This window comes from Onychostruthus taczanowskii, unplaced genomic scaffold (genome assembly GCF_017590055.1).
Source record: "Onychostruthus taczanowskii isolate IOZ18803 unplaced genomic scaffold, ASM1759005v1 scaffold101, whole genome shotgun sequence".
NCBI classification, from domain to species: domain Eukaryota; kingdom Metazoa; phylum Chordata; class Aves; order Passeriformes; family Passeridae; genus Onychostruthus; species Onychostruthus taczanowskii.
Window position 1 is genome coordinate 1,422,780 of NW_024496638.1, and position 19,239 is coordinate 1,442,018.

Sequence of the window (19,239 nt, forward strand, 5' to 3'; positions counted from 1 at the left end):
ATGGGATTCTGTGATGTGGTTGCCCGAAATAGCAAAGATTTGGACATGGTGACCCCAGGAGTTCCTGAGAGCAGCTGGCACAGAGGCCACACGTGAACAGAGGGTTTCCCACTGTGCCCTCCCCTCTCCTGTCAGGATGGGCTTTTCCCTCTGAGTTACAAACAAAATTCAGCATCAGCATAAGGCACCTCACACTAGGACAAGGATGACAAATATTGCCCCCAAACCAACAACTCTGTCCAGAAACTCAAAGGGAATTTTGCAAACCCCACTGGCCAGATGCCTCTCTTCCTTTACTTTCTTCCAAGACATATTTCCCTGGATTTCTTTTCAATTTTGTTGCTTTAGGCTGTATGCTACACATTTTTCTTGTGAAAAGATGTTTGAAACAGGATAAAGTACTCCAGGTCAGGCTTTTCCAGCCCTGAGCAGCATTACTACATGTTCCCTACACAGAGATGTTGAGGATTTATGTTTAGATTATTAGTCTTAGACCCTTCTCTGAGGAGCTGCCATTTAATTGGCTAATTATCCCTGCCCAGATGGAGGATTTTGCACTTGTCTGGTTCTCATCTCCAGTCCTGGGAGCACATCCTTTTCCAGGAAGATAAGCAACAACAAGTCTGCTTTAACAATGCAAGATTTAAGGCTGCTGGTATCAGATCCAAACCTCCACAAACACAAAAAGCTGAAGGGGGAGGCACTGACTTCACTGGTTCAAGTTTCAGGAAAGTTTTGGTGGGGCAATCTGTCATCAGCAGGCTTTATTTTAGATCTATTATCAACTGTCTTGCCATGTCCAGCCTAAAGCTGGCATAGAGGAACAGAACTGCCATTAACCCCTCTGGGTGATTTTTTTTTTGAGGAATTTGATGGAAATACAAACCATATGTGGCCGTACTCAAAGCAAATGAAAGCAGTACTTTTGAGTGGCCTGACACTACCCAGATCCAATACCTAAAATTGTGGAATCAGGGCTGAAGTTTGGGTTTTACACAGTAAAACTTAGGAGGAGTAAACCTGGAGGAGATTCTTCTCTGTAAACATGAGAGCACATCTGACATGGAGATCAAAAGGAGAACTTACACTAATTGTACCGAAAAACAATCAGTGCTCCAGAACAGATAATAATGAGAAATGAACACTGCAGGAAACTTTGATGTACTTCTTAGATAACTGTGGTACTTTAACACTGGATGCAGTTCAAACATTTAAAACATGTCAGTCTGAGATCTACATTTCAGATTGAGAATGTGTTGATGCACAAGTAGATTTTAAAATAAACACACAGTGGAGCAGAACACAAACATGGATTAAAATTTTTAAAAAAACAAACCCAAACCCCTGCTCTTCAGTTAAACCTCCCATGCTGAAGAGGTTTTAAAACCACTTCTCCTTCACACAAGCTAAACCCTGATGCCAGATTTTACTGAAATCATTGCTAATAATTCAGTTTGCAGCCTGGATTGGTTGGGGTGCCTGTTGACTCAATGCAATTTGAGTCACAGGCACAGCCTGGATCACACTGCCAGCTCCTGCTCCCGCCAGCAGGCACAACACTAAGGGCAAAACGTGTCAGTCCTGATGGAGGAGAACACAAACCTGTGGATATTTCAGCAGGCCATTTGTCTTGCTGATGCCAATGAAGATTTCTCAGGATGGATAGGTCTGGTTCCTCACTGACTAAGCTGTGGGACCAAGCTGAAAAGGTGTTCCCAAAAGAATTAGTAGTGACAGGATGAGGAACACAAAGCAAAAGGACAGAAATTTGGAGAATTTCTAGATTCTCTAAACATACTTCCTTACGCTCCTGTTTAGCAGTAAAATATAACACCCTTCACCAGAAAGCAATCTAAAACAAAATAGAGAACTAAAAAGACAGCTAAAGGCGCAACTAAAGAGACAGGTAAAGTTTTTCTAGGACTGCAGCTGAATGAAGTACGTGAAGACAAAATGCACCACAGGACAGGATAGAACAATTCCAACAGCACCATCTATCCATCCATTCACACAAGAACTAATGTCCATGTGATACACTTCATTTTCACTCTCTGCAGCCAAGCCATGGGAAGTGGATTTTCTCAGTATCATGATGTGACTTTTGCTGGGCATCAAAAAATACATGATAATCTTCAAAATACCGTGAAAATTCAGAAATGCTATTAACAACAAAAAGTGTTTCGCCCCGACATTTATCATTTACATTTCCTGTGCTCTGAAGTTTAAAATTCCTACGAAAGGCCCTTCTGGGGGCATGGAGAACACAACTGGAAGAGGTCTATGTGCTCCACCAAAAAATTAACAAAAAGATAAATTTTTAGAGCACTCTCTCTATATAAACTGCAAGACAGCACGTGCTGCCAGGATTACCCTTCAGGAACAATATGTGCCAGCACCTATTGGACTGTTTATGAAATTGGCCATTAAATTTAAACACTTTGGAGGATGGAGAAGAGCCTGTGGCTCGCTGGTTTTAATTATTTTGCTGAAGGGGGGCTAAGAGTGTGTGTGACAGCTCCAGGGATGAGCACAGCACACGGGAACAGCCTTGGACAAAGCTGCTCATGTTCCCCGTTACATCCACCCTCCGGGAAGTACAGCTTTTCAAATTTAAGCAAATTAACCAGTGGTCCTCATTAACGTGGCCAACCTTAAGGACATTTGACCCAGGGCACGGAGTGGGGCATCAGAGGGGACACGGGGCACTCTCAGTTGCAAGCATGCACGGGCTTGCTGCCACCAGAATGTCCTGACAAAACGTCCATCATGTCATTTTCAAAACAGCTGCTGCCCATGGGCGCTGTTGGAGTGTTTAATTACATGGAATAAGCTCTGAGGGCCCAGTGCTGCTCCAGCTCCCACGCTGGGCCACCACGCTGGGCGCCTCTCACCCCAGGTGACAGAGCACAGCTGTCACCTGCAGGGTGCTTCCTTCCTGGTGCCCACTCCATTTATTTCCTGCTGGAGTCCATCCCTGGAGTGCTTCTGGAGCCAACCAAACATGCAGCACATGAAATCCGAACATGCACCACCTCAAACATTGGTTTCCTTTCCTTAAGAGGCAAAGGATACAGCTCTCGTTTTATTTTCAGGGTGCAATGGCAGCCAGCACCAAGGAAAACAGAGGCAGAAATACTCTTCTAAAGCCCTTTCCAAAAAACATTTGCCATCTGCATGCTGGATGACGGACCGTGTCCACACACTGTGTGATTTCAGGAGCAGATTTCAGGGATTTCACATTTTTGAAGCAGTTGGGAGTCAAATATTTTTTCAGCCTGTAATTCTTTCAATCAATTACTGCCTACTGGTTACAGAAATATTAGAAATCCTACAGTTCATAATTCTTAAGGTCCAAATTCATTACTTGAACACATAAATCTGCTGAGACAACATGCACCTTCTCCTCTACCCTAAAAAGCATTCCTGGAGCCCACGCAGCAAACTCCCAGGCAGCAAGCTCTGCTCACATGGAAATGTTAAAGAAGAGAAACAATATCAGAGTGCCCCCTATGTTTATAATTATAGCTTTAATAACATTCCACCTCCCTTCTAATTTTTCCTCCAGGTTCCATTTTTGGCCTGTTCTCAGTGACAGCCTCTCACAGGCATTTCCAAACTACAACACATACTTTGGTGAACTATCAGTTTCACTTACTCCACACTGATTTTTACTTGATGACAGCATTTATTTTTTCCTGGTGGGGCTATGAGTTATTCTCTCATGAAGAATAAAGCATTTAGAGGATAAGTGCTTTCAGAGAGATTTAGCAGGTTTTAGTCATCCAGGTACACACACATCTGTTCACTTTTACCTGGAGTTTTTGATGGGTTAAAGTTTTACATGGATAGAGGAAGGAATGACAGGATTCAAGTTTTAAGGTGTATGATTGTGGAGTAAACGAGGGTGGAATGAAACAGCACTACCAAGTTCAAGGAAAGGTAAAGGCTGCATGAAGCAGTCTCAATCAATAAGTGATTGATCAAGTGTTGAAGCAAGAGAATGCTGAGGAATGGGGCAAGATCCCCTAATGAGCTAAAGCAGGTATTGCTCTAAGGTCCCAGCTCCTGAAACCACACACAATGGAAAGCAAAGCACTTTGTTGATGTAAGGGCTTGGAAATGCTGCAGTTATAACCCTCATGGGCCAAGTTCATCATTTTACTGTATAAATTCAGTGAAGCAAGGTGGGTCTTATCCTCTTTTTTCCACAGACTTTCTTCACCCTATCTCACACTGCTGTGCACCACCACTAAAATACAGAAAATGCAAAGTGAAACCCTTGTTCACACAAATTTTGACAAACCCTCGCTGCAAGACACCAGCTGGAGCAGAGCATGCTGGATTCAGAACACACTTTGGCTCACGTTTTACAAAACCAGCCTCTCAAGCCATACTTTGCCAACCAGTGTGGGACCCAGAAGTTATGAATATGAAAGAAAACTCTTCAGGGCTAGGTTGTCCTCCCTCTGTCTGGGTCAGACTCCTTGCTCCCTCCTCAGACATACCTGGAGGCAGCCTGGAGATCCAGAGAATTCCTGTGCCCTCCAAACAGGGTGAGTAAATATTCCCCAAGTAAAAATTATCTGTGGATTGTGCCACAGATGTAAAACAAATCAGACTGTGTAAGACGAGAAGCTGGAAAAGAGAGATCACCCAGAATTGCCCTCTTTCAACAGCTTTTTAGAACGATCCTGTTCCCCCCAGGTGCAGCCTCTCTGGACCACCCAGATGCTCCCACATGGGTCCCAAGAGGACTCTTACATTCCTGGGCACAGCACATGGCAGAGGGATGGGAGCAGGGGGCACATCTCCTACATCCAAGGAACTGACACTCCAACAGCATCCAGCTGCTCCCTGCATCCATTGCTTCCTTCCCAAACATAACCAGCTACTTACCCCATATCCCCAAACTTCACAAATAACTGGTAAACTATTGATTTTTTTAAATGAAAATGAGAAAGTATCAGGGGAAAAAAAAAGGAAAAAAAAAAAAGAAACCAAGAAAGAAAAAGAACAGACACAAAATTAAACAATCTACCTTAAAATAAACTCTGTGGTATTATCTGTCTCTTGTCAAAAAGTTATTAGGGAATAAAAGTGACAGACTGTCTGCTAAGATACATCCCATGACCAAGCGACACACCTAAAACTTGTCAAAGACTTCCCTCTGTTGATGTGTCTGCTTATCCTTAGTGCCCACACGTGTTACATTACTGTATACTCTTGGAGGGTGGAAGCTCTTGATTTATTTGTTGCAGGGAAAGAACACTTCTTTCCCCCACCTGATTTCACCCTTCTGATGTGACAGGTCTCTGTCTGTTCCTCACATAAACCAGAGAAGTCCCAGACTAAAACCAGACTCCATGTAATTATTTTCCCTTAAAAATAAAGCCAATAAAACTGGCAAATATGAACAAATCTGGAACTGATCTATCAAAGAACTGTAAACAAATTTTCCTCCAGTGCGCATTCTTCACATTGAGGAATTACTACTGGTCAGTATTAAAACCAGACAGATGATGTGGTGCTTTGGTGAAAGAGGGGATGAAACAGCTCATGTGGACAAGTTACAGAAATGGGTAAACGAGATGGTGCCTGGGCCCAGACAGCAATTAGCTTTTGGGAACTCGGTGTCTGGTGTCCAGCCCTGCACGTAGGGCCCCTAGAGAACATCTCACATCAGAACTGGAACACCAGGCTCGGCCAGCCCCACTTGAAAACTGGGCTTGGACCACAGCTTTGATGTGGCTGCGCACTGGGTATGTTCCCATGAAGTTTTAATTCTTGTTAAAACTGTGGGAGGGTGGAGCAAGGACACCAGGAGGGCTCAGGAGAAAAGTGCTGCCGTGGGGGCAATCTGGAAAGGGTTTCCTCTGCAGTGTAATCAAAAACATTCAGAGGGATTTAAAAACTGTTTGCAGATGAATATCTGCACTTTTTTTCCTGAGAAGAAACTTTGAACGAAAATTAAACTGAGCAAATAAAGCAAGCTAGAGCTATTGAAATAGAAAGTGTACGGATCATGGGAAGGGGAAAAGAGCAAGAGAAACACTTCACACTGGAAGGTACACCCAGGAGGGCAAGTACACAAGAGTCTGAGTCTGAGCGAGAGCAAACTGTGTGTCAGAAACCAGTCCACACCACGTCAGCTGGACAGGTGGAGAGAGATCTTACCTGTTAACATTCCTAAGACCAGATTCAGCACAAAGATTCATTTTATTACTTCATTATCTCTTCTTGGGGAGCAATTGAAACTCTCTTTTCCACACCATGAATATCTACTTTTATTACACGAATATCTACTTTTGTTCGCTTTTGTCTCAATGCAACCTGAGTGATGTCACGGTAGCCCAACAACAGCAAAATGTTTCTTTCCCAATGCTGTGAGGAATCCATAGGCCAGGGTACCAGAATTCCCTGCCTTCCTGGACTGCTCCTCAGAGCATCCCAACACCAACACAGCACTGCTTCATGGGATTCTGTCACCCAGTGGTATTGAGTCAACCAGAAAAGAAAAGTGCCTTCAAACACGCAGTGAAGAAAAATCCCTGGCCTTCCCAGAAGGAAGTGCAGGGGGCAGGGCAAAGATGAACCCTAAAAAAACCCAGGTCACAGAGGGTTTTGCCTTTTAATATGGTTTAGATTAAAATCCTATCTGTCCCCACAGCTTTGATGAAAGTCTTGTTTTCCGTGTCAACCGAAAGCAATGAACTAAAACAAAGAACTTGACACATGTACATGTCTCCAATGTACAAACAACTGGCTGTTTCCATAGAAAAACCAGAGAACAAACTGAAATAACTCTAAAAAAATGAATTCCTGATCTTGTAATAAAGGCCACATGGTCTGCTCAAGTGAGTGTAGAACCGGAGAGGCAAAACTGATCAGTTTTACCCAAACACCAATACTGATTTCATCTCTTACTTCATCTCTTCTTCATCCCAGGGCACATTCCTGTAGAAACTGCAGGACTCACCTCTTACTCAGCAGAGCATTGGCAGAATTAATTATTGAGCATTTAATCAAATCAAACAGTGAATGAACATACCCTGGAGTACGAGTGATGGAAAACAAAGCAAACCCAACATCATCGACTGAATTTTTGTGGTTGAATCCAAATCTCTTATCGGTACTCACTGGAACCATTCTGGTCTGGGCTGCACACAAACTTATTTTGTACACCAGAGTCAAACACAGTTCAACAAAGCAGAAAATCAACAGAAACACCATTTGGAAGCTGGATATTACAAACAACTCTTGCGAGATTTTAATACCATCAGACTCTAGATTTTGCCCTGATTTGGGAATAAACTGATATTCTGAACCCCATCTTACAAATCCCACAAGCCCAAACTCAACCTTGCCTCCACTGGGTGCCACTATCAGCAAAAGGTCACTGATAATAATGCTGGCACTGTAAGCTCAAGCAAGGAGTAGTACTGGCAAAGGCTTTGGATTTGAGCTGAAAACCCATTTAGTTAAGAATATTTTATTGTGGAAAAGCACGTGGAAACAGAAAATAAGTTAAAATGATAAAGAGACCTGAATAGAAAACCCGTGGTTATAAATGGAACAGTCGCTGTGAGCAGACAGTTCTGTACATCCACATCTGTTCCAGTTCAAAGCAGTTCATGTGAACCAGGGGAAGGAACTATTTTTTTCTTCAGTGCTGCAAACCTATCTACAGCCTGGCCAGGGCACAGGGTAGGAAGAGGGAGAAACCACCATCACTGGCTCAATCCAAGCTTCAATGAGATGGAGCTGCCACCAACATCTCTTCTTGCCTTTCCTTATTTTTCGTCACATATTAAAACGCACTTAGAAGAGAACAGCAACATTTGCAAACATTGGTGGCAATTAAAGCCTTTTGTTTTTGCAAAAAACAGGCTTAACAAAAGCTCTGTTTTTGTTCCTCTGCTCACAGATAGTTTCTGCTTCACAACTGTCCCTTCTGGGGCCGCTTTGATGATAACGTGGGAAAAGCAGACAGAACAGTTAAACAGGGAAATAAATATATAAAAATATATTTTTATATATTCCTGGCTGCTCCAGGACTCATTCAGGTTCCAGAAGAGCTCAGATTTCGTGCCAGTGGATAGCTGAAACATTTTATCTACCCAGTTTGGTCTTGTTTCTCTAATATCCTCTTTTCTCCTTCCTTTGAATCTTAAAATTGATTTATTTTTTTTTTAAGTAACAAAGTAACAAAGAAAGCAGGGGCAACAAAAATGTGGTGCGAAGAAACAGAAAGAGCACTCAAAAAAGGGTGAAAGCTGGACTTAGATCCCTGTTTTGCTCTGACAGCAACACCATACTTCAGAGGAAAGACACTCCCCATAATAATCTGGTCATGAAAAGTATTTATTTGCCTACTTACATTATTAAATGACTACATACATACAATCCCTGGGATTTAAAAGCCTTTTTTTTTTTTTTTTAACATTAGATCGTTCACATTGAGGTTGAAATATGTTTATAGGGTCCCTGAGTTAATTTGCCACAGGAAAAACATGAAACTTCCTGCAAACAACCCCGCTCCTGATGGAAAACCCGCTCAAGTCAGTCAATACTGAGTAATTGCTGGACTGAAATCAATCACAAGCTCCCAGGAACTGCTTCATCTGGGTTTTGCTTTAAAGATTTAGTGCTGTGAGTGACAAGGAGCTGAAATCCTCAGCTCCCATTAGGCATTGCTTCCAAACTGGATGGCAAAGCCTCCACTGGAGCAGAGCACACGAGAAGCTCCCCGAAAGGCAGAGATCTTCCACTTCAACTAAAGAATCCTAAAAAACCCTTACACAGATGCACAGTGAGTGAAGGGGCAGGGCTGGGCTGTTCAGTGCTGCCCATGCCAGGTGGAGAAAGCACTGTGGAGGGTAGGAAGCTGCTGCAGATTTCCTTTGGACACAGAGGCATGGAAGCTGTCGGAGCACATGGGAGGGTCTCCTGCTCAGCTGCCCACTTGCCACCAAAACCAGGGCTATTTGTACACTTAAGTGCTTCTCTGGATGAGGGCCAGAGGGCACAGGGAATTGCAGGACACAGCCCCCAGGAGCTATTCTGAGAAAATGTACTGAAGAGGGAGAAAAAGGAAAGCTTTAGTTAAGTTATATTATCAAGACAACAAAGATCTTGTTTTGGAAATGATAATCTTGTTCTTTTAACTGAGAGCTTCTTAGCAAGATGCTACAAAGAGAAGCTTTAAAAATTAAATTATTTCATCTGCCATTTAGGAACTATTAGCTTTAAAAGGCTTAGAGTTGATTGCTATGCCTCTGGTATGTAATGATGTTTAAAACCTAAACCAAAACCTGTTTCTGCTCTTCCTCTGATAATTAGTAGATGGTCTCTGGTTTTCATTATCCAGCCATTCATTTATATTGTTAGATGGGCTTAAATGGTTATGATTAATCAAAAATACTTTATCACAACAAACAAAAAGACAAGTCATTATGGCACTGTAAGAACAGAGCACAATTTCTCTTGCTGCCAATGACTTGTCATTATTTTCAGCATGTTTGAGAGAGCAGATTCGTTCTCAAAAGAAAAGGATCAGCTGCAAATTTACAAAACAAGAGATTTAATTTTTACAGTGTGATGGCACTCCTCAGTCCCCTACAAAGTAAGCAGCAGGGTGAATAAGCACAGCCTGAAAGTTCCAACTCCATTTCTGAAGTAAGGAGCACCGAGAACAGTTTTACCCTGTGTGATCTGGGTCAGACACAGAGCACTCTGCTTCTTCCTCCCCTACACAGTGCACAGGGTCTTACCCTGGACAGGTGTTCTCTTCTCTCATCTGGATCCATTTCAAGTGAACTAAAATGATAGTTCTTGTTCTCTGTTGCCTGTCAAACCCATAAATTCAACATATTCCTTCTTGTCATATGACAGAAGTTCTGCAACTTGAATGCAATGCAAATGGGGTGATGGGCTCTCATGAAGTCTCCCTAAAGTTTGTGAAGTCCTCCAAGATCTGTGGATACAGACATATGTTCTAAAGCATATACAAAGGGCTGGGACATGATTTTGGTGTTCAGCCTCTTAACCTGGGAGTTAAAGGAGGATCTCCTCCGTATCCTTGAGTACAATTGTTCAGAAACAGGATCTGTTCCTTTTCCAAAAGCCCAAACATCATCTAACACCTCAGGGCACATGAAGTCAAATATTTCTCCAAAATGACTGAATGTGAATTCCGTAGCACAGGAAGAGTTGTCTCTGTTAGCTGAATTGTGTCCTGGCAAGGTACCTCAAGCTGCTCTCCTGTGCCTTCAGCTGGCCTCAGCTTTCTGGCAAATGGATTATTGACAACAACAGCAATAACAATTCAAAGATGAAATAACATTTCAAATCCATGTCCCTGTCAATGTCCATGCTGTAACCTAAAAGACAAATTGTGGGAGCCTGCAAACAAAACCCTGCTAGTACAGTGCTGATATCCAAAACCCCAGAAACCTTGACATGAAAGTTAAGGATTGCTCAATTCACACCCTCTGTACAATCAGTTCTGCTGATTTAAAAAAAAAAAAAAAAAAAAAAAAGGGGTATCCTATCACTCACTCTTCATTATTCTGTTTGCCACTAAGAGAGGTACTCCAAGATCTTTTCTGGCAAAGGAAATGATGCTCAGTATGTTTTAACTTAGATTACTCACCATTTTTAATGAGTGAACAAAATTACAGCATCTTCTGCTACTGTTGTACAGAGGCAGCCTTAAATTTCACCCAAAGGAGAGCTCTACCTAAAATTCCTGATAACAGTCATTTCTTTTCAGATCTGTTTAATTCAAATTTATGGTTGGTTGGGGGCAGAAACATGATGAACTGACTGTATGCCCTAGGAGAATAAATTTGTGAACATACATTGCTTGAGCTGATTAAAGAAAAGCAAGTGTTGCTTTGGATGTTGGTCTGATGAACCTTAGGGATAGTGTGAGAGGAATAACTGACTGGAATCTCACTTTGATTATTTTAGTGATCAATTAACCTTAAGAATTCCGCTTCTAATGACTTTTTTTAAACTCTTTGCACAAGGTTTTTGCACAAGCTGCAAGGTCTTACCACATTGGAGGCAGAGGCAGAAAGCAGCTTTCCCCTACAAACTGCCCATGCCATGTGTGAGACCCCTGAGGCACAAGTCCAGAGCCAGCCCTTTCCCTCACTGACCCTGGAGCTGCAATTCCTACACCTGGCGAAAATCCTGGAAAAAGCCTGGCTCCACATCCTTACTTTGTGACTCAGGCTCATTTCTGTTTATACTCTTGTGAGCTGAAGAATGATGATGACTAGTAGCTATATAGATAAATAAAGTATATTAAGTCACAGGAAGTAAAAAGGGAAAACCATTAATTTATTTTTAGAAACCTGTTCTTGCCATTCATCAGAAGAAGAACATCCAAAAAGTCTGCAGTGAGATACAAGCATCTGGATGGGGTTTGCTGACCACATACCAGCATTCAGACTACTCACAGAGAAGCATTTGCCTTCTTTAGACCAGTCCCAGACTCTGTGCCAGGAACACAGGATACGGACAATAACGGAGTGGTTTCCACTAGCAGGACAGGGTGCTGTCACCACAGAGGCTACAGCTGCTTGGTCTCCCCCTGCCAGTGGTCCTGCAGTAGATTCCTCTCCAGATGCACCTCAGCACCAGCTGGTACATCACAAACTAGGAAATGAATAGGAAAAGTGTGTGCTGTGCACACACCTTCCATCAGCAGTGCCCACACCAGGTCAAACACCAGGGAAAATGTCCCGAGCTCCAGACTGACTTCTCCAGATGGACAGCCCAAGGTCCTGCACCCTGGCTGGGGCAATCCCCAGATTCAGGGAAAGGACTGAGAGCAGCCCTGAGGAGGGGGACTCAGGGCTGCTGGCTGAAGAGAAGCTCAACTTGAGCTGTCAAGGTGTGCTGGCAGCCCAAAGAGCCAAACTTGTCCGGGGGTGCCACAAACCCAGCGTGGCAAGCAGGGTGAGGGAGGGGATTCTGCCCCTCTACTCTGGACCACTGCATCCAGCTCTGGGGCCCCAACATGGAAAGGATGTGGACGTGCTGGAACCAGTCCAGAGGAGGCCGTGGAGATGCCCCAAGGGCTGGAGCCATCTATGGAGCCAGGCTGGGAGAGCTGGGGCTGTTCAGCCTGGAGAAGAAAAGGCTTTGGAGAGACATTAGAGCTTCTTCCACTGCCTAAAGGAGCTCCAGGAGAGCTGGAGAGGGACTTTGGACAAGGGCCTGGAGTGCCAAGACAAGAGGGAATGGCTTCAAACAGGGAGGGCAGGTTCAGATGGGATACTGGGAAGGAATTGTTCTCTGTGAGCGTGAGGCCCTGAAACAGATTTTCAGAGAATCTGTGGCTACTTACATCCCTGGAAGTTTCCAAGACCAGTCTGGACAGGGCTTGGAGCAACCTGGGATAGTGGAAGATGTCCCTGCCCATGGCAGGGGGTGGAACAAGACGATCTTTAAGGCCCTTTCCAACCCAAACCACCCTGGGATTCTGTGACTGTGGCTATGCTAATCAAAACCAAAGACATGATTAAATCTGGATCTGGATGCTCAACGCCCAAACACTGAGTGAACTCAGGACACCCACATACCCCTTGCTTCCCCTCCTCTTGCTGGTTTGCCAAAACAGCACCAATCCAACAGTGGAAAACCTTTTGAGGCCAACAGCGCCGTGCCGCACTTGTGATTGAATTTAACGGGATTTGCATAAAAGCTTCCATCTCTTGCGGCCTGCAGAAGTTATTTTTTTTCTGGGCAGTCATACCACAAGCATAAAGTCACACCATATTTTGAATCTTTGCCTTCCAAAATCCGGGAAGAATTGCAAGGCAGGCTCATTGACATGTCTTGTGATGTGTGGGCAGCCAAGATGCCAAAGCTCAAATGGTCAGACACAAATACACGAGAGGTTTTTCTCTGACTGTTAGTGCTGCTCTGGACAAGTGTCTTTAACTACCCTCACTACAAAGTAGTAAAAACCCTAAAACTTTGAATGATGCTTAGTCTTGAAACTTCCATCTTGGCTCCCTTTCCACTTCTTAAGAAAAATTATAGAGCTCCTACAGTACCATGTTGAAAAGTAGAGTTTTAAAATGTATTCAGAGTTCATTATTTTACCTCCATGATCTCACTGAAGTCACTATCTGCTCACTTTTCCTATTCAATTTTTAACAGTCTGTCCTGAATCTGCTCCGAAAATGTAACTGAGCTGCTAGACTTTTCCCTTTTTTCACTAATTGAATGTTGTGAAATGTATTTCTCTCTCCCTGGCACATTTTCTCTTAGTAAACCTTACTTATCAACACACAGATCCCTATTGCACATTGCGAGCTTGATCTGCAAGCAGGGTATCAGCTGACGTCAGTGAAGATGTACAAGGGGCACCAAATATTTTGCAACGTGTTTAGAAAACAGAGATTTTTTTCTTGTTTTAGTCTGTACTCATCAGGATACAAATAGAGGGAGAGGTAAACCAGCAGGACTGGGAGCCAGGAATACATAACTCAGATTGTTGTGTATCACTAATGATAATAATTTATAGGCTATGAAAAGAATAGGTAATGTCTGCTAACCACTTAGGCTTTTCATAACAGGGTTCAGGTTTTAAAACTCCCACAGAGCACTTACAGTTGTGTGGAAAAAGTCATAGGTGCTTGTGTCAGTTTAAAAAAAGAAAAGGTTCTGCCTTTCAGAGCTGCAGTCTGAAAGGCCATCTCAGTAATTGTATACATTATTAATGTACCACTGATAGGAATAAGAATGTACATCCAGGTCCTTGCACAGATAGAGAGCTGCCAAGAATAAATCAGATATGTAGATAAGGTAAGCAGGCAAAGATATTAAAGAGGAATGGCACTGGGTCTGGTGTTACTGCTATCTTTCCATCAGTTCAAATCTGGAAAGAGTTTCTGTAATGGCTGGAAGGACACACTGCCAGCAGAAGGTTCAAAAAATGTGAACTGTGGGAGTCTGAAGGAGACGGCAAACACTGGCATGTGGGCCAGCCACAGAGGAGAGGCAGGGACAAGCCACTGGAAAGAGCAGAGGAAGCTGGAACATGGAACACACAGAGCAGCATAAAGGGCAGAACAAAGGTGAGGTGAGGACGGAGCGGGGACACGAATCAGCTGCTGCAGAGAAAGGCTAAAGGATGCAGGGAGGTTAGGGGGCAGGGAGAAGGGCTGGCCCTCCCACCAGGATGCAGTAGTACTTACAGAAGTAGAGGGATGAGGGATACAAATCAAAGGCTAAACCAAATAAATAAGTCTATTTCACTGAGGGCATGTGGGCTCGGCCAGGACGCAGCCTGGTGACTAATGCAGGCCAGCAGAGGAGCTCTGCTTCCTGTGCATCCCGAGCCAGGCAGACATTGTGGTTGCTGCTAAAAGACCCACATTGACCATAAATTACTTTGAAGGAACAATGGAGACACCACTATCTCTGTGCTCTTCAAAGCACCAGAACAAAGTGGCGCAGTGTTAGTGGCATTGCTCAGATCTAACAGCTGGCACAAGATGACTTAGCACCACTGAAAATAACCCAGTGACACAGCCCCAGCAAAGCTGCCAACCCCTGAAAATTTGTCATTTGTAAAGCCCCCTCCCCTTGGGATTTGTACCTATGACAGAACTGTAAGTCTTGTCCTGATCTCCAGTTTGGCTGCAAACATGGATGAGGTTGGGGAGGTGAATAACACCACGCCAGCTGAACACCTTCTGCAGTCTCAGACATCATACAGAGCTCTTTCATCCCACTTTGCTGACTTGGCTTGTGTAATAAAATGTGAGGCTGTGAGCAGACAGGCTTTGTCAGAATCCCTGAAAACACTCACAGGGAATAAGGAGAGTGGCGACTTCTGTTCCTGGAGCTCACTGAACCAGTGGTGCACGTATGCCGTGACCCATCAATTCTATAGGAAATGCAAGTTTTGATAGTGTAGATGCTTCAAATTTCCAATCATCTTGCTTGAGGACATTGCTAAGGACTTCGGACAGGCTTTCCTCTGGAGCCTGCTGGGTGCCTTTGGCTTTCCCAGATCTCATCCCTGTGCTGACTGCCCTCTGTGGCAAATGAGGATATTAGCAGAGGAATCGGCAAAGATTCACGAGTACCTGGACAAGAGGGAGCAGGCTGCTGAGCTCTGTGTGGAGGCTGAGGGGATCTCTTTTCCCCAGACCTTGCTGTACAGCGTGACTGATACAAGCACCTTTTCAGCACTATGATCTCAGTGAGAACAGCTCCTTCCTGCTGGAGAGGTTTCTGGTCAGGGCTAAGATCCCAGGGGACCTCGCCCAGGACCCAGCTGTGTAAGATGCCAAACGTGCCCCGGTTAGTGCCAAGTATCCCCAATAAAACGGGAGTGGGGCCAAACTTGGCTTTCATCAGCCTTTCACACAGTAAAGTCCTCAAGCTTCTCATGCCTATCACAGCCCCTTCCTTTCCTCCTCTCCCCATAGTGATCCTAATTAAAAGCGAGCCTTATTTTCCAACCACAGCACATCCCCAAGCATTTCCTTTTCTCAAAACTGCCAGAACTCAAAGGGTGCAATTTGAGTCAAAAGGGACATTTTTCCCTTCCCGATGCCAACAAACACTGCTACTTCCCAGGGTTACTCTGCTGCCTGCCTTCTGTTTTGGCACGTTGCTTTCCCCCATATTTCACATCACACACCCGTGCAACCCTCGGCGTGTGGCCCCAGGGCTCCCCACCATCCTCCCAGCACACGCACCACGCCTGACTCCACAATGCCCTATTTCCCACTTTTCCTGATGCCCTGTCAGAGCTCCCAGGGACTGCCAGGCTGTCCTGCTTGCTGCCAGCCTGGGGCAGGACAGGGAATGCTTCCCGTGGCACATGCCTGCAGCCCGGCACTGAGTCAGAGCCGCTGCCCTGGCCGCGTGCACGCTCACCCCCAGGAATTAATAAGTTATTACGACAAATTAAAATATTAAGTTAATGATGTGCATGACTGCAAGTTACGGAGCTGGAAAAGAAGTCCTAATTAAATCAATACAGTTATTAGTCCCTTGTCATCTCTGATTAATTATTAGCTTAATATGCTCCATCATTTTCACTGTTAATGGAAAGAGCTGCAGTGCTACCAGGGGAAGCTGGGCTGTACACACCAGAAACCTACAGAGACATTCTGGATCTCCCTGCTCTGGACTGAACAAGGCCTTTCAGAGAAGAGAGGAAGAAACATTTCATTTTTGGGGGTGCTGCTCTGACAGCATTTAAGTTTGTTGTCAAAGGGGGCAGATATTTGCTCAGGGGATTTTTGACTGCTGAAAGGTTAAGGGGTAAAGACTTGACTTCTAAAGCTGGGCTCAGTCCTGGGCACTTGTCCCAGTGCCTCCAAGCTTTTCTCTGCAGTGACAGGGTACCACCACAGCCTTTTCAGGAGCCAACATACCCCTCCTTTGCCCCAGAGCCCACCCCGGTTGTGACCCTTACTCCTTCCTCACCAGATGCACTTGTTACCCCATGCACGGAGAAGGAGTGGGCATCATAATAAGCTGGCAGGCATCAGCTGTGGTGCCTGGCTCCTCAGGGCACAGATGTAGCTCAGGACACCTGTCCTTTCATGCCACCGACAGGGCCAAAAATAACGTGCTGAGCTCACTTTTCTCCTTGGAAGTGATAACTGAAACAGTACTTTGGATTTAGGCAACAGATAGTATCTACCCGGAGCTCAGAGGAGCACAGTTTGCCTTTGGCTTTGCTGTCTTCCATCATCCTTTCACTGCGCCCAACTTTTTCCTAACTCCTTGCAACGAGCAGGTTTCCTTTGCTGTCTGCAGGAGTATTTTTTTGAGTGCAAAAACTTCAAGGATGGGTTTTCACGCATCTCTCCAACAAGTCACAAAGTGAATTTGTACCACAAATGCTGCTATGTCATTAGACAGGAGCTTTGTTTTAGAAACAGCTTTTACAAACAAGATCTTTTGGATAGGTTATCAACAGAAATACAAACACGTGCTGCTGAGAACAAAACTGCTCCTTGAACTTATCAGTGAAGCTGTTCGTGCTGCTAAGGGGTGATTCAGTAAATTAAATAATGTCACTGTAAAAGACTGCTTCTCAAAGATAAAAAGTCACTCAATTTCTCAGGAAACTCACCACCCTATTGCTGCGATTACCTCGTGATAAATTGCCACCTGCCCCATGAGTAATGGTAGTTCCCAGTGCCATTTTATCATTTAGTCCTCTTGCTGATATCTCTGTTAATGTACTGCCACAACACTTCAGCTTCCCATGATCTACTTGCCTTCCACTGCAGTTGTGCAAATTTGGAGCTCCTTATTTCCAGGAAGAAGTTAAGGTGGGACAACCAGTGTCATGCAGAAACCCTGCCCCTGCTCCTTACATATAAAGCCCACCTGTTTTGTGTCAGACATCAAAGAAAAAGTTTAAATTCTGAGTGCTCTGGCCAGCCTAGGTTTGATGAGCAAACAACATTTCTTCTAGAAATGGGCTGAACTCCAGTGAAATATTTGGCTATTTAATGAGCAGGCTCTAGGATAACGGTTTTCGTGGGAATCCAAAAAGAGGGAGTAAAGGAAAGGGCTCCCCGTGCTATTCTTAGCTGCAAACAGCTAGATTTGGAATTTTGATTGTAAAGCATGGAATTTATAAATGGTGCCATGCTAAATTTACTTCATTTGTATACAATTCAACCGGATAATCAGAAGTGTTCCAGCATGTTCCTGGTTAGCATCTCGGTTCTGGTTTTATTGTCTCCAAGCTGGTAGAAGAAATGCATTCAGTAAATGGTGCTTGCAAAATTTGTGTCCCAGTGCGTGTGCACGAAGGTTTTTTATACAGAGATTTTATATAAATGTGCATGTGGGTGCACATGCATGCACACAGACACTGAGCCATGATTTATTTAGAGAGGGAAGCCAAGGAAATTCCCACTCCCTACCATTTAAACGATCTGCTCTTTGGCTCCAAACATTCTGCAACTTCTCAGCCAAGGAATGTATTTTCCCCTTCCAATATATATAATTTATTTTGCCGAACACATTAGTTAATGATAGCGAGATACATGATTTAGTCAGTTCTGTAAAAACATTACTGACAATCTCAGACAGATCCATTTCATTTAGCAAGTTGGGTTTTTTTTTTTAGCTCGTCTTCCGCAGCACGGTGTGAATTAACAGCAATCATCAACTCAAGGATTTGTCACATATACTTCGTACTCCGGCAATTTTTCATAATTAGATTGGCTTCCCGTGGTTAGACGAGCTTTTAATTATGATATTAATATAGGTTAAAAGGACTTTACACTGTTTTACGCTTCGGGGGGCGGGAGGGGGAAAGCGGGAGGTGGGCGACGAGCTGTTTCATTTCACCGGTACTCTGCGGCCATTATTTCTGGATTTTTAAAAATAGTCGATGAAACGCTAATAATAAATCCCTTATCGGGGCGGCCGGGGTGGCCGCCGGCCGAGCCCGTCCCCGGCCGGGCAGGAGCACGCCCCCATCCCGCACCTTCCCCAGCGCGGCGGCGGCGGCCGACACTTACGCGGTCCCCACGGCGCGGCGGCCGGCAGCCTGCGCAGGTGGATCTCATCCTTCTCCATCGCCCGTCCGAGCTCCGCAGCCCGCCTGCCACTTGGTACCAAAGTCAACTTGCCAGGATCCCTCCTCCCGCCGCTCCTCCTCCTCCTCCTCCTCCCTCGTCCCCCCCCGGCCGGGGCGGGCGCGCTGCTCCGGGAGCGGCTCCGCGCAGCGCCCCGCCGCCCCCGGGCACACTTTAAATACGAGCGCCGGGCGGCGGCCGGCCCGGCCCGCCGGAGCGCGGCCCTCCGCGGGGAGCCGGCCCTCCTCCCTCCCGCCCTGCCCTTCCCTTCCCGGCGACGGCGGCAGCTGCGGGCGGGGACAGCGCGGCCGCGGAAGGTCAGCGCGCCCTGCGCTGCGGGACAGCCCGCCCGCCCGCGCCCCGCACTCGGCGGAGCACCCCGCGCCGCGTCCCAGGCTTTTTTGGGTTTTTTTGGCCCCCCTCGAAGCTCCCGCACCTTCCCGTTTTTCCTGAGGTGAAAAGGAAAAGCGAGGCTGGGTCTGCTGCTGAAGCCCAGGGATCGCTCTCCCTTGCCCGAAGTGCGGGTTGGACACTCCCCGTGTTTCTCACAGCCCCGGTGGGAAAGGTGACGAGATTCCCAGCTGGGAGAGCAGGGTTAAAGTTCTCCATCCCGCCGGCACAGGGGCAGCCGGGGCAGCCCGTCTCCCGGGAA

General features: G+C 45.3%; 1 protein-coding gene across 3 annotated transcripts in view; it reads right to left on the reverse strand.

Annotated features, from left to right (window-relative positions):
• Nucleotides 1-18,642, reverse strand: part of ANO1 (anoctamin 1) — a 71,212-nt gene extending 52,570 nt beyond the window's left edge. For all 3 annotated transcript variants that reach the window (XM_041412570.1, XM_041412562.1, XM_041412553.1), the window contains exon 1: nucleotides 18,531-18,642. In XM_041412570.1, the coding sequence (XP_041268504.1) occupies nucleotides 18,531-18,588 (58 nt within the window). In that variant the 5' untranslated portion in view covers nucleotides 18,589-18,642. The remainder of the gene's footprint in view (nucleotides 1-18,530) is intronic.
• Between the last annotated feature and the right edge of the window lie 597 nt (nucleotides 18,643-19,239).